At 58.5% G+C, this 13,419-nt stretch overlaps 1 protein-coding gene across 7 annotated transcripts; it reads left to right on the forward strand.

Moving 5' to 3' along the window:
* The first annotated feature begins 740 nt into the window (after window positions 1-740).
* On the forward strand, window positions 741-8,340 carry KLF17 (KLF transcription factor 17). 7 transcript variants are annotated; one of them, XM_071436562.1, is made up of 4 exons: window positions 741-902; window positions 4,538-4,714; window positions 5,261-6,299; window positions 6,998-8,340. In XM_071436562.1, the coding sequence occupies exons 1-4, from the start codon at window positions 747-749 to the stop codon at window positions 7,171-7,173; spliced, it is 1,548 nt and encodes a 515-aa protein (XP_071292663.1). In that variant the 5' UTR covers window positions 741-746; the 3' UTR covers window positions 7,174-8,340. The 7 variants fall into 7 exon arrangements, with proteins under 7 accessions (XP_071292663.1, XP_071292665.1, XP_071292661.1 ...); XM_071436560.1 differs by lacking the exon at window positions 741-902 and adding an exon at window positions 4,031-4,287; XM_071436563.1 differs by lacking the exon at window positions 741-902 and adding an exon at window positions 4,031-4,287 and having other exon boundaries at window positions 5,261-6,236.
* The last annotated feature ends 5,079 nt before the right edge of the window (window positions 8,341-13,419 follow it).

The raw sequence follows: 13,419 nt of genomic DNA on the forward strand, positions 1-13,419 counted from the left end.
AGGCTGGGAAATGCCGTATATCTGAGTGGATCAGGTCTGACCAGCACTGGCCTTAGCATCCACACTTTTTCTGCCTCTGTGCATGGCAAGGGAGGTTTTCATCACTCACTGAGAATCCAGGTCCATTAGAGACTGAATACCTTAGAGTATAGCTGGGAGGAGGGATGGACACTGCTTGGAAAAGAGTGGCAGAGATGTTTACCTGGGCCATTTGGGACTTTTGTAGACAAATTGCTTTTACATGATGTACAGCTATTAATCTCCAGCATGTGAAAGAAGGGTTCTAACATGCACATCCCATGGGCACTGCAGCCATACCATGATATCCTCTGCAAAACTCCCTGTGCAACTTGCTGTGGCACTCTGTGTCGTGGCTTTTTTTTAAAGATTAAGCCAGAAATGTTGGAAAAATATCTTGTGTTCCTCCTCCTTGTTGCTCACAAGGAAAACAACAATTCCTGCTGTTACTCCTGGAGTTGCTGGGGTGTCACAGGTCTTGTCCAGCACTTTTGTAAGTGGCAAAAGGGAACGGCTCCCATGGCTGTGGTCCAGTCCCAGCTGCTGTGGCTGGGGCCAGAGATCTTGCCGGGCCAGAGGGAAGGAAGGATGGGCCCCTGGGCTGGCACGTGAGCACACGTGTTTGCACGTGAGGCTGCTGCTGCGAGGGCTGCCCGGATGCCTCCAGCGCATCGCAGTGCTGATGGAGCCTGTGCTGTGTGCTGTGGGGAGGGACAGCTCCTGGCACCATGCTGAGTGCGATGTCCCTTCCGAGAGGGATACCTCATCCGCTGTGGTGCTGGACCTTGTGGCTCTATGCAAAGCCTGGAGCTTTCAGCTTTCCTGGACCAGTGAAAGTTAAGAAGTGGAGGAAAAACGTTGCTGTATGTTATAGAGGAAGAGAGGTAAAAAGGGCAGGAAATTTGCACCATGTCCATTTCCCCTTGGCCCCCGGCCGCTGCTCATTCCGGATTCGGGATTTGCGTAGGCAGAGTTAAAAATAACAGGGGTATATAAAGAAGGACGGAGAGGGCTGCACTGGCCCCGCAGCCACCAGGGCACAGCCAGGCAGCAGGCAGAGATCAAAGCAGGATGCGGTCCAGGCGATGCAGTGGGGCTGGGACTGTGTGCAGGGTCTGGGGGTGCTGCCGGGCTGTTCTGCCAGGGGTGGGATGCCAAGATCTGCCAGCTCGGCAGCCTCCTGGCCAAGCAGCTGGGCAGCACCCATGTAAGATGAGGCCGTGTATATTCCCGTAGGCAAAGACATCTCTCATGGACCCTGTCCCTCTGTAGCCTTTACTCTGTGCTGACATTCACTGGGAGCAACCTGACCCGTCTCCCGTGGCCAGAGAGCTGCGCAGGGAGGCTGGATATGGCCTCCAGCCAAAGCACCCTGTCCTGGGAGGGAGCTCCCTGTCGGTGCTGCCGGGGTGCTGCCTCGGGTCTCCCCGAGCCCCTGGCAGCCCTGGTCCTTGGCCATGCATCCCGGTGCTCCCCAGACCCCAGGGTAGGCAGGGCGGACACAGCAGCTTGCTGGGCCGGTGCAAACGAATCTGCCCTCTGTGCCCTGATAACATTGTGTTTGTTGCGGAGCGGGAAGAGCCTGCCAGCACACGATAAGAGCAGATGACTTTACTCTGGACCCGCTCCGGATTGAATTATGCTTTAATTTCATTTTCAGTTCCTCTTTTCTTTTCAGGAGGGGAAGGGGGCTTTGGGGGTACAGGCAAGTCTGGGGGCTCCTGGACCCTTCTCTAGGCAGGCCAGTACCATGCAGAGGGGAAGACAGAGAGTAAAACCCAGTCAGGTTCATTTTTTGCTCTCAGGGATATAACCCTGAAGTGTCACAGTTGTTTAGGGTGTTCTGTGGTGTGGATCTCCCTGGCAGCTCTCATGGGGTCCCCCTGTGGAGCTTTTGGGACTTGGGTTTTGCCTCCCACCGAAGCAGAAGCTCTCTGGGCTGTGATGCTGTAGGTGGTGTTGGAGAGGAGGCACTGGAGATGGTCTGAAGGAGAGTCCTTGGGTTTACTCCAGTCTCCCAACTCTGGGTGACAGCACAGAAAAGGGTGGAGGGCAGGTGTTTTTCAGTCCCCAATGTTTTGTGGGGTAGGGGACCCCTCTGGGTCTCCTGGGAGCCCTGCTGAGCAACCTGGGCACCAATTCCACCTCTGGCAGTGCCACAGGGTATTGTCCTCCTGCCCATCCCACCTCTACTCTGTGCCATTGGAGAGGGTGCCATGGCACTGTGGAAGTGTTGGCAGGGTTGACAATTGCTCTTGTTTTGACAGGGCCACCTCTGGCACACCACGCTGGGCAAGCCACTCTCCTCATTCCTCTGCTGCCAGATGTGTCAAAAGCAAGGATAACCATTAACCCTTTCCTCTTTAGCCATCACCTGGGTGGGTGGCCCTTCCCACTTTCTGTTTGCTCTCTTGCCTGGCTGCTGTTTGATCTCTTGAGATGCCAGTGACTTTACAGTCTGCCGTAGTGGCGCGGGAGATAACCCATGTTTCCTAAATGGGCTTCTGTCAACAGCGAGCTGTGCATGCACTGTCTGCTCCTGCTTGCCTCCCACTCACCTCAGAGGGGGCTTCTGTGGCCCAGGAGCTGACAAAGCTGTGGCAGGGACCCCCTGTGCCCACCCCATGGCTCAGAGCAGGAAAGCCCTGCCCATGACGCACTGCTGGCTCCCTGCACACTCAGCGCTGGCAGTGCCTGTGTTGCTGCGATGCCTGGCATGCTGCCGCTCCCCACCACGCCGGCCTTCCCACCAGAGCATCAGTAAAAAGAGTTTCCTGGGGAATATCCCACATTTGCAAGAAATATTGGCTGTAAAAATTAAGCTGATCTGTTGGCAACGCCTCTCAAAATAAGTCAGCATGGGTGCAATGCCAAAACTGCCTGTAAAAGGGGAAAACCAAAAGGAATTAGTCTGTCTCCTATGGCATCTTCTCTCACTTATCTGAAAAAGTTTGGGGCAGGAACTGCCTTGCTATTAATTATTATTTGGCAAAGGAACAAGTAATGGGATTAACTGGTGACTTGAATAAACTACTCTGGGAGGCAAGCTAAAAGTAATTTCAACTAATGCCTACATGCTTCTTTGCCACTTTGGAGGTGACTTTTTCCGAGGAAGGACTTTGGAGCCCATGTGTTTTGACCCAATAGGTGCCATTAATAAACCTGCTGCCTTGCCAGCAGACAAGCAGATGGGGCCCAGGCAGCAGCCCAAAATGTGCTCTGGAAACCAGGGCAGGGATTCTTGGTAAAAGGGGGAAGATCTGAATTGTTGTTGTTCCACTGGATTACTGAAATAATTTATTGCAATGCTCCACCCTTATAATTAAAGCACGGTGATGAAAGCAACTGGTAGAGTAGCTTTGGATTCAGAAGCGGCATGTGCGTGTGGTGTGTGTGCACACCTCACCTTTGGTGTTTATATTTGTTTTTTTTTAAATTGACTCCTTGCTTCTGAATAGAGCAGGCAACAGCCTCAGTTCTTAGAAAGGTATCTGGAGATGGACAGCTCCAGAAAGCAGGGAGACAGGCTCCAAGAGATAAGGGACATTGCTTCTTGAGCGCAACAGCAGCAGGGCCATTCCTGGTACTGGTTGGATGGGGGCCAAACAGAGAAGATCTTGCTGTGTGAGCCGGACAAGGAGACAGAGAGCCCCCGGGGAGGCCTGCCCAGTGCCCTGAGTCTCTGCACCATCATCCAACTAGCTAGAACAGGGTGGGTGACTTGAGTGTCTCCTGCAAAGTGGGATAACCTGCTGTCCTTGTGTCCCCTGCCATGGGAAGCCTTCGGGACAGCGCTCTCCCAGGGGCTGCTCAGGGTGGGCAGGGTGGGACAGCCGGCCCATGTCCCCCTGTGCCAGGGCGGTCGGAGTCTCACCCACAGCACTGGTTCCTAGGGAGGGCAGACAAACGTGTTGCGGGGGCTGTGGGGCGAGATGAGGCAATGTTGGCAGGGTGCCAGCCCCCGACAGGGTCGAGGAGCAGTTATCTCGGCTCGCACACGCACCCTGCACGCAGCCAGATGCGAGCTGGTACGCTCTGTGCTGCTGATTGCCTCACCGGCAGCAGCGGCGCGGGAGGACGCGGCTTCACGGGTGCGCTTACATGAAACGATTCGCGCGGGGGTGTGGGGGTACCGAGGCTCGGCTTTCAGGTTCATCTCCTATGGAGGCACAAGCACACCTTTTTGGGACTGCACCTTCGCTCGCTGACGCGCTCGGGGCCCCCGTGACGAGTGTAGTGCCCGGCACAGTGGCTAAAATGCGTTTACCTGTATGTACCCCTGCGCCAGACCTCTCTGGCACTCTCTGCCTCCACACAGGGTGCCTGTAACAGAGCCATTGCCCCTGCCCTACTCGGGACAAGGTGCCGGGGGACCTCCTGCTCTGCCATCTATAGCCCCCCTCCCAGCTCGTAGTGTGGGCAAGCCTTAAGGGCGCCGCTGTCCCGTTCACGTCGCGGGCAGGATTCTGGCCTCCGCGATCCACAACAGCACCCTTGTCTCTTCTCCCCCGTGGGACAGTCTCTCAGAGCAGGGCAAAGCGGGACGCGGAAACCGGGACGTGGAGACCCCGCCGCTCTGCCCCGTCCCGTCCCGCGCGGGCTCCGAGCGCGGTCGGGGCAGTGGCAACCGCCGACCCCCGCCCGCCGGGGCAGCCCCGCCGGAGGGGGCGTGGCTCAGGCTACAGCAGAGCCAATGGTAAGTGGCGGCGGTGAATATCAATGCAGACCGGACCAATCGGGGCGCAGCCATGCTGTTAACAGCTTAGGGGCGCGGGGCGGCGCAGAGCAGCGCTGCTGCCACGGGGAGCGGAGCGGTGCCGGGCTCCGCGCACCGCGCTCCCCCAGCCCGCCCCGGCCCCGCTGCCTCGGCCCGGCTCGCCATGGCGGCGGCCGTGGACGAGAGCGCCCTGCCCTCTATCTCCACTTTCGCCAACTTGATGCCGCTAGAGGAGCGGCCCGCCGACATGCTCCACGTAAGCACCAGGCACCGGGGAGAGGGTGGCAAGGTGGGTACGGGACAGAGCGTTCCGGGTGGGGGCTCAGCCCGGCCAGGGAGTGGGGGGCGGGCCGCCTTCTCGCCGTCGGAGGGCGCCCCGAGGGCGGCGCAGCGCAGTGGTGCCGACCCGTCGGACGGGTTGGGGGGAGCCGCCGCCCCGAGCGGGAGGCGCGGGCCGCGGTGTTGGGGCGGCGGGTGCCGCCGCAACCGTCTCCCCGCCGATCCTGACGCTTCATTTTCCCTCAGAGGATGCTACAACAGGATGGCCCCGCTGCCGTCAAGCGGGAGGAGGATGACTTGGGCAAGTTCGTGGACTTGGACTTCATCCTGGCGCACACCAGCAGTGGCGGGCAGGGGCCGACCGGCCCCAACTACCCCCTGCCCGAGACCCCCGAGAGCTGTGGCACCACCTACGACAGCGACGGCTCGTACTCCACGCCGGGCAAGTTCCCTGCGCCTTACCCCGAGGGCCAGGGCCACAGCTACGTGGCTGAGCTGCTCACCCCGGACCTGCCCGGCCACTACGACCCGCAGCGGAGGGAGTACACGGAGCTGCGGGTGCCCGGCGGGCCCCATCACCACCCTCACCCCCATCACCACCCGCCCCTCCACCCAGCCCTAGCCCGCCCACTGCCCCTGGACCCCGCGCAGTCCTTCGGACCCCGCATCAAGAAGGAGCAGCCGGAGGAGCGCGCCTGCATGCTGGGGATGTCTGCCGCCGAGTACCTGGGACCGGGCGGCGGCGAGCACAAGCCACGCGTGGCGCCAGGTCCCGGGCCGGGACCGGTGCCGGGGCCGCCGCTGCCCTACCCGGGCTTCCCCCACGGCCGCTTGGGGCCCCCCGAGGAGCCGCTGCCTGGCGCCGATCCCCACCTCTTGGCCGACCTGCCGCCCCACTACGCCGTGGCCCCGCACCGCTATGCGCCCCACTTCGCCCCCCAGCCGCCACCGCAGTTTCATGGACATTTCAGTGTTTACAGGGAGCCCCTGAAGGGGCCGGGCCCGGGCCCGGCGGGGCTGCCCGGGCTGCTGGTCACGCCGCCCAACTCCCCGGTGCTGGAGTACTTCCCGACCGGGGCTCCCCCCGAGGACTGCAAGCCCAAGCGCGGCCGCCGCTCATGGGCGCGCAAGCGAACGGCCACGCACAACTGTGAATACCCGGGCTGCGGCAAGACCTACACCAAGAGCTCACACCTCAAGGCGCACATGCGGACCCACACGGGTAAGGGCGCGCCGGGGCGGGGACACGCACGGAGGGTCCCGGGCGCGGGTACCGCGGCACGTGGTGAGACCGCGAGCGAGGTTCCGGGGGTGTGCGGGGGCGTCGCGGGAGGTGACACCGGCAGTGGGGGGCGTGTCGCGTGGGGAAGACCCCTGCGGTGTGTCAGGGAGTGCACGGTGGGTCCTGTGGTGGGGCTGTGTGAGGGCACCCAGAGACAGCCCTAGGGGAGGCGTTCTGCGTGTAGGGCAGGGGGCAATGGGGATGGCCCCCGAAGTGCTCGGAAGGACCCCCTTGGTGGTGCTGGGCAGGGACACATAGGGACCTGGCATGGCACCTCCAGTTGCTGGTTTTGGGGCCCGGGGGCGCCTGAGGTGGTAGGACTTAGGGACATGGAGAAACCCTCCACCTGGGCTAGGGACAAACAGAATAGGGAGACAGACTGGGGGTTGTACGGTGAGACCCTCTGGCCGAGCTGGGACAGGGCACATGGTGCCAGCCCATAGCAGGGATGAGCAGGGCACCAGCCACAGTTTAAAGTGAAGCAGGGGTGCTGTAGTGGGGCAGGGGTGCTCAGGAAACAGACCTTGGCACATGGGGAAGGGCAGAAAAATGGGGGACAGAAGGAGAAAGTTGGGCAGGCAGAGGTGCGCAATGGGCCTCCCATCTTCTGGAAGAGGGGGTGCTGGGTAGGGTAGCACAGAACTGAAGGCACAGGGAGGGTGGGAACCTACAAGCCCACTGACACCCCCTCTCATCTGCAGGCGAGAAGCCCTACCACTGCACCTGGGAAGGATGTGGCTGGAAATTCGCCCGCTCCGATGAGCTGACCCGCCACTACCGCAAGCACACAGGGCACCGGCCGTTCCAGTGCCACCTCTGCGAGCGGGCTTTCTCCCGCTCAGACCACCTCGCTCTCCACATGAAGCGGCACATGTGAGCAGTGGCTGCGGCCGGACTCGATGTCCCCGGAGCTAGCTCACGGTGTAAATAGTGTCGGGCCAGGGATGGCAGTGGGGAGCAGCCTGGCCACCCAGCCCCCTCTGCTTGTAGTTGATAACTAGTTTTCTCCTCCTGCTCCTGTGAGAGCTGGCCCAGCCAAGTGGTGGGGAAGGGCTGCTTTGGGGATGTATGTGGGGAGCAAAACTGCAAGAAACATCTGCCCAGTCATCACCACTCAGCTCCCCATGCCTGGAGGGTTCCCCCCAGCCAGGTACCCAGTGAGTGGTGGAGCTGGTGCATAAGGGATCTGTCCCCAGAACTCCTGGCTTGTATTTGGCATCAGCTTAATCTTCTTCCCCCAGATTCTGGCACCCCCCTGGCTCTAGGGGCTGTGGTGGCTGACTCTCGCTGCTTTTTGGCTGGAGAGCCATGCCAGTTGGGCACGTTGGTTGTGGTGCTGGGAAATGGGTTGCTGGTTGTCTCGGTTGTGATCATCAGAACAAACCTGACCCAAAGCCCAGAGTGGATGGGGTGAGGGTGGGATTTGACTGGCTCATGGCTATAAAGGTTTGCAGGTGTTGGCAGCACAGCATCACCTTGCACAGAGGACAGGGATGCTCCTGTCACCAGCCTGGGACCCCCCTGGCCATTCCCAGTTTTCCACTCAAGAGCCTAAAATGTCTCTCCTGGCTCTTGTCTGCTTTATTTTGTCTTGTTCTTCCCCTCAGGATGACACCAGGTACTGCTGCAGCTGCCTTCCCCATGCTGCTTTTTAAAATTTAGTATGTAAAGGACAGTGAGTCCAGCTATGAATGCCCAGGTCTCTGCTATACTTGAAATTTTTGTAGAGGGAGGGGACAAAAAGAAAGCTCAAAAGAAAATGAGTCTTTTTATGTGCAGCTTCTGCAAAGCAAGTTGTAAATTAAACAAAGCAGTAATATATAATGTTTCTGGTTTTTTTAATATATTTTCTTCGAGCTGGGAACACAGATGAGTCTCAGCTTTGGGAAGTGCACTGTTCCCGTCTGTGTATATTGTTAATTAACATTTCTCTGCTTGGGCACGTTAGGTCTCTTGCACTCTGAAATGTTACTTTTCTTTATATGCAAACTGTTGAAATATTGTGATCTGCTGTATAATAAATAAACAAGATGTAAACATGAAAGAGCCAGGAGAGTTTACTTTAAAGGTTTCTTCTAAGAGGAGAGGGTGAGGCTGAGCTTGTTTGTCAGTAAATATTTACATCGATGTTCATTTCTGCTTAAGTTAGCTGCGGAGGATCGATGGGGAACGCCCAAGCCTCGGCATCTGAGTAGCATCTCCTGTGCAACAGCTCTTGAGTCACCTCACTTCCCTGTGCCTCAGTTTCCCTAATCTGCAGATGGGGCAATTGCGGCACTGGGATGGTGTGACTGGTCCTGCGGTGAGTCATCTCCGAGGAGAATGGCAGCCGAAACTCAACTGAGAGCCTTGCTGGTCCTGAATTCTTCCTGAGCAGTCCTGTCCCGCTGTGCCTCACAGTGGGAGTACTGGCCTTGTGGTCACAACCAGCAGGGAAGTTGGTGTCAGCTGGCGGGTCCTGGGTGCTGTCTCTGCTGTCTTCCTGGGGATGGCCTGGCAGCTTGGCAGGGTTCAGGTGCTGAGGTTTCCCTGCGTTAATAGGTGGTGACTCAGCACAAGCATGCTGGCAGGTCCCGGAGCTCAGCAAGCAGGTCTGGCTCCATCCCTCCCTCCCTCCCTCCCTCCCTCCCACAGCTGATTACCAGTGATGCACGAATCCCTCTGAAGGCAGGAACTTGTCCAGACCTGACACCAGGCTGGCAGTGCAGGGAGCACACAAGCTGTATGATGCCCTGGCCCAGGGTGGTGGTGGCAGTGGCTCCCTCCTCCTGCTCATCTCTGCAACCCCCAGCAGCTGGCCAGGGCTGGAGGGTGTCCTGGGGCTGCTTGCCCTGCAAGTGGAAGTGGGATGTAGCTGGGCTGATCCCACTCAGATGGGAATGGCAGAGCAGGTCTGATGCTCCCTTGAGGAGTGGCTAATATTTTGGTGTTGGGCTCTTTGTTCTGGGACCAGCACCCACCTTTGTGGTCTGCCCTTGAGCAGCTACAAAAGCATGGGTGATTCCAGGCAGAGTGGCAGCAGCTTGGGACATCATGTTCTGCCTGTAGGCCTGAGATCGGACCACGGGGCTGCATCCACAGGTGTCACAGATCCGTCAGGCTCAATCAGTTGTCCTTTCCACTGCTGTCTCCACCCTCTGCTTGCCCCACTTTCTGAGAGGTGCTTGTGCAGGGGTGACTGTGCTGGGACACATGTGGCCTGCATGAGGTACTGGGGGTGTCTTGTTCCTGGGACCACCAGAACCCAAGGACAAAGTTACAATGGTAGGGGATAGCTGGGGCAAAACTTCTGCCTCTTCCCTGGAAACTTGTTCAAAACGTCACATGGAGGGAGAGGGAAAGGTGTGGGCTGTTTGAATTAGCGATGAGTCAGGCTGGCAAAGCCAGATGGGGAGAGTGCGTGCCTGCGTGTTTGTGTGCGTATAAGTAATCTCTGGCTTTGTGTTTTTATTATGATTATTATTTTTATTTCCAGGGGAACGATGAATTTCTCCAACCATCCTGTCTCACTGGAAAGGCTGGCTCTGCTGTCCTGTCCTCCCTAAGCATCCTGGGAGCTGGAGTGACGGTTCACGGCTGTTTTGAGGTTCAGCTCTGAGATCAGAGCACAAACCAGTTCTTTCTCGCCTTTCATCATTGCTGTGCCAGGGCAGGAGTGAGGTCCGGCTCTGCTGCCACTGCCTACACGGGGAGGCGAGAGCAGGGGAAGGTGCTTTGGCTCCTCCAAACAGAGCTGCTCTGGGTTTGCTCCCCTGTGCCTGGGGCAAGGCACTCCTTCAGGCACATGATGGGGCACGGCAGTCAAATGGAGCAGCAATGCTGGGAATCACCATTGCATGGCTGGGGAGGAGTGGCTGTAGTGGAAAAGACAATTACGGTTAATTTGTTGTTAATAAAAAACACCCTCTTCCAATTGCCTGGGCCAAGACACACTCTCTATTGGAGAAGGGAGGCCAGTCCTGTCCCCAGCAAAACCTGCCCTGCAAAGTGATGAGGGCAGCAAGAAAACACCTTTGGTAGCACTGAGGGAGGCACGGCTGGGGTGCAATCCCTGCGGTGTGTGCACCTGCAGTCAGCTGGATAACCCTAAGCTAGGCCATGTCTCCCTCCCTTCCCTTTTCCACCTTGGTCACTTCCTGTCAAAAAGGACCCTGGGAACTGTGCAGAGCTCCCCGAAACTTCTGTAACTCTTAAGCCCCATGGTTTTGGGGTACAGCTGACCTGGTCCAATGAGGAGGCAAGGGAATAAAGGAAGGAGCAAGGTATGGAGAAAAAACTCCCAGCAGAAGTGTGAGTCATGGCCGCAGTATGGCCTGGCACCTGCCAGTTGGAGCAGTGTCCTGGGGTCTTCAGAGCTGGAGAGGGGTGAAAGAGAAGCTTGAGTGGGTTTCTGTTGTCTGGGGATGACCCAGCTCATGGGGATCCCCCATGCTACAGCCAACAGGTCCCACAGCTGGTCTGGGATTGTTGATCCATAGGGAGGAGTGTTGCAGATCCGAGGGTTCCTTAGCCAGGGCTTGACCTTCAGCATGCTGTGGTCTATGGGGACAGCACAGAGCTGGGGAGGGGACCAGAGTGCTGTGGGTGGGATGCAGCCTGGGTGCTCTAGGGTGGGAGGATAATTTGGGGGTGCTTGGACAGGCTGACACAGACCATTCCTCACTGTGAGGCCAGAGCTTGGATCCCTAGGACCAAGGTGTCCCTGCTGAAGTTTGCTCCCAGGGCTTGAGTTTCCCATTCGAGGAGCAGTGGGAAGTGCCCCATCTCTGCCATGGGGGGAAGGTCCAGCAACCTGTCCCCGTGTCCGTGCTGCTTGGGGTGGGCCAGGTGCCACGATAACGGGGCTGTGGCTGTCACCGCACCCTTAGGAAACATTTGGCTTCAGGCACCTGAACCCACGGGGAAGCGATAACTCCCGGCTCCCTTGCCCTGCCTGGACCCACACCTGGCGCTGTTGTGCCTTAGTCACACACCAAGAGTTTTTCCACTGCCGGGCCCCAGATAACCTTCTCCTGCCCCACTGGCCACAGTGTTTGCACTTGTCCTCCTCCGCTGGTGCCAGGCTGGGAGACACACACACCCTGAGCCCTGGTCAGAAGGCACGCACACCTCTGGCCTGGGGCCACCTTGGGTCATGCCTGGTGGCCAGGGCAGGGGTAAAGGGCATGAGGTGCATCCTTCCCCAGGTGGGTGAGGAGCTGGCCTGGAGGGGGCCCTCCTGACAGGGCTAAATCTGGGGGCACATCTCTCCCCCAGCTGCTTGGTGGCAGATCACTCTGGACATCCCTGGAATCTAGGACAGCTGGAGGTGGGTGATGGTGTTGCAGTGACAGGACGGTGATGCCAGAGTTCCAGGGCACAGAAGCACTGGGCTCCCCATCACTGCTGGCTTTCCCTGATTCCCTCGATACTCCCTGTGTCCTGGCGAGGCAGGACCCTGGTGGTCAGATCTGGGCACAGTCCCAGTACAGGACTCAATGACGGACCTGGTACTTGACTCAGCCTTCCAGCCTTTTCCCTTTGCTCTGTGCTAGCTGTGGGATGCAGGGGCCATTAACAATAACTCCAGGCCAGAAACAATAACTGCAGGCCCCCCGGAAGCACTGCTAATTGCTCCGCTGATGAGCCCATTAGCAGAAGCACCCGGCTAATGTGTTTCACCTGCGGGTCCATACAGCTCCAGGTGGGACACAGCTCCCTAGGCCCACAGAGGTGTGGGGGAGGCAAGCCAACAAATGGGAGATATAATCAAAAACTAGCACTGAATGGCCCCATCTGTCTCAAGGCTTTATTTTTGAAACTGGTTTTTGTTTTCTTTAAGTGCCGTTTTAACAGGATGAACGACTGTGAACAACCGAACAACCCGTGGCAAAAAGAGAGGCCCCTTTTTTTAGTCTTACAAAGCTCTTCATGAAGCCGCAGTGCCAGGCAGGCAGAGACTGCAAAAGTTGGGAAAGCCTTGTCTCCTTCTGCAAGCCCACCTTGGAGGAGTGTGGACCCCACTTCCAGGCCAGCTGTGGCAAGAGAGCAAGGAAATGTACTAGAAATTATTAGCAATGTCCACACACTGATGGGGGAGGACTTGAGTAGATGAGGCAGAGCTGAGAGCAAATAGGGCAGGTAAAACCTCAGGATCAGCTCTGTTCTTGTGGGAAGGGTGCTAAAAGCCATCCCTGGTAGTGTGGAAAAGGGATTAAATTATTTCTGGGGACAACAGATGGTACTCTGGGGGTGTCACCAGTTCCCATTGTGGCACACGGGCATTGCTTTTGGGCCCTGGTACAGAGCTGATGTGCCAATCCTCATGGGAAGGGCTCACCAGCAGGATGGGAATGGTGGTAACTTCAGCACGGCCTGGCTGGCATTGAGGGATTCCGTGCAAGAGCAAGAGGGGTTCAGCTCATCCCAGGGCTCCAAGGAGGAGACATTCCACTCAGAGGCACCCCCTCTCCTGGGGTGGCCGGCAGGTCCCAGTGTATCTCTGTGCCCTGTGCAGAAACCATCTGCTTCAGGAGAACCTCTGCCAGGCAGCCTTGCCCTGCCTTGATCTCTCGCAGGAAGGTGATTCGCGATGTCCCTCCTGGCCCCACACCACACCACTGTTTTCTCCCCTTTCCTTGTTCCCACAGGGAAGAGGAAACAGGACAGTGTTATTAATAAAAGTCTCCCTCCGGGCTGCCTCATGTGAGCCGCGGCCCTGAAGCATAGAGCATGAGGGCGAGGAGCGCATGCTGTGGCACACGAAGCCCGGCCGAGCAGCCCGAGAGTGCCGTGAGGTGCGGCTGGCACCGGGCTGGCCCCTGGCACGGCTGCCGGGGAGAACGGGACAGGGCAAAGCCGCCAACGAGCACCTCGGGAAAGGAGACGGGAAAACTCCTGATGAGAAACCAGGGTCGGCCCCGGGACCCCGGAAGAGCAGCGACCATCACAGAGTCCCCGCGGCAAGGGGGTCGCAGCAGCTGGGGGCACGGCGGGCGCGACGAGCGCGTTCGCGGCGCCCCCTCCCCGCCGCGCGGGCCGGGCTCGGAGGCGCGGGTCGGGCGCGGCGGTGCTGCCACCTCCTGGCGCGGGAGCGAGCTGCGCCTGCGGCGGGCTGTGCGCCCTGAGCGGGGCGAGGGGTGCC

This window comes from Agelaius tricolor, unplaced genomic scaffold (assembly GCF_023055355.1).
Source record: "Agelaius tricolor isolate 1412-34295 unplaced genomic scaffold, bAgeTri1.0.p SCAF_11, whole genome shotgun sequence".
Taxonomy (NCBI): Eukaryota; Metazoa; Chordata; class Aves; order Passeriformes; family Icteridae; genus Agelaius; species Agelaius tricolor.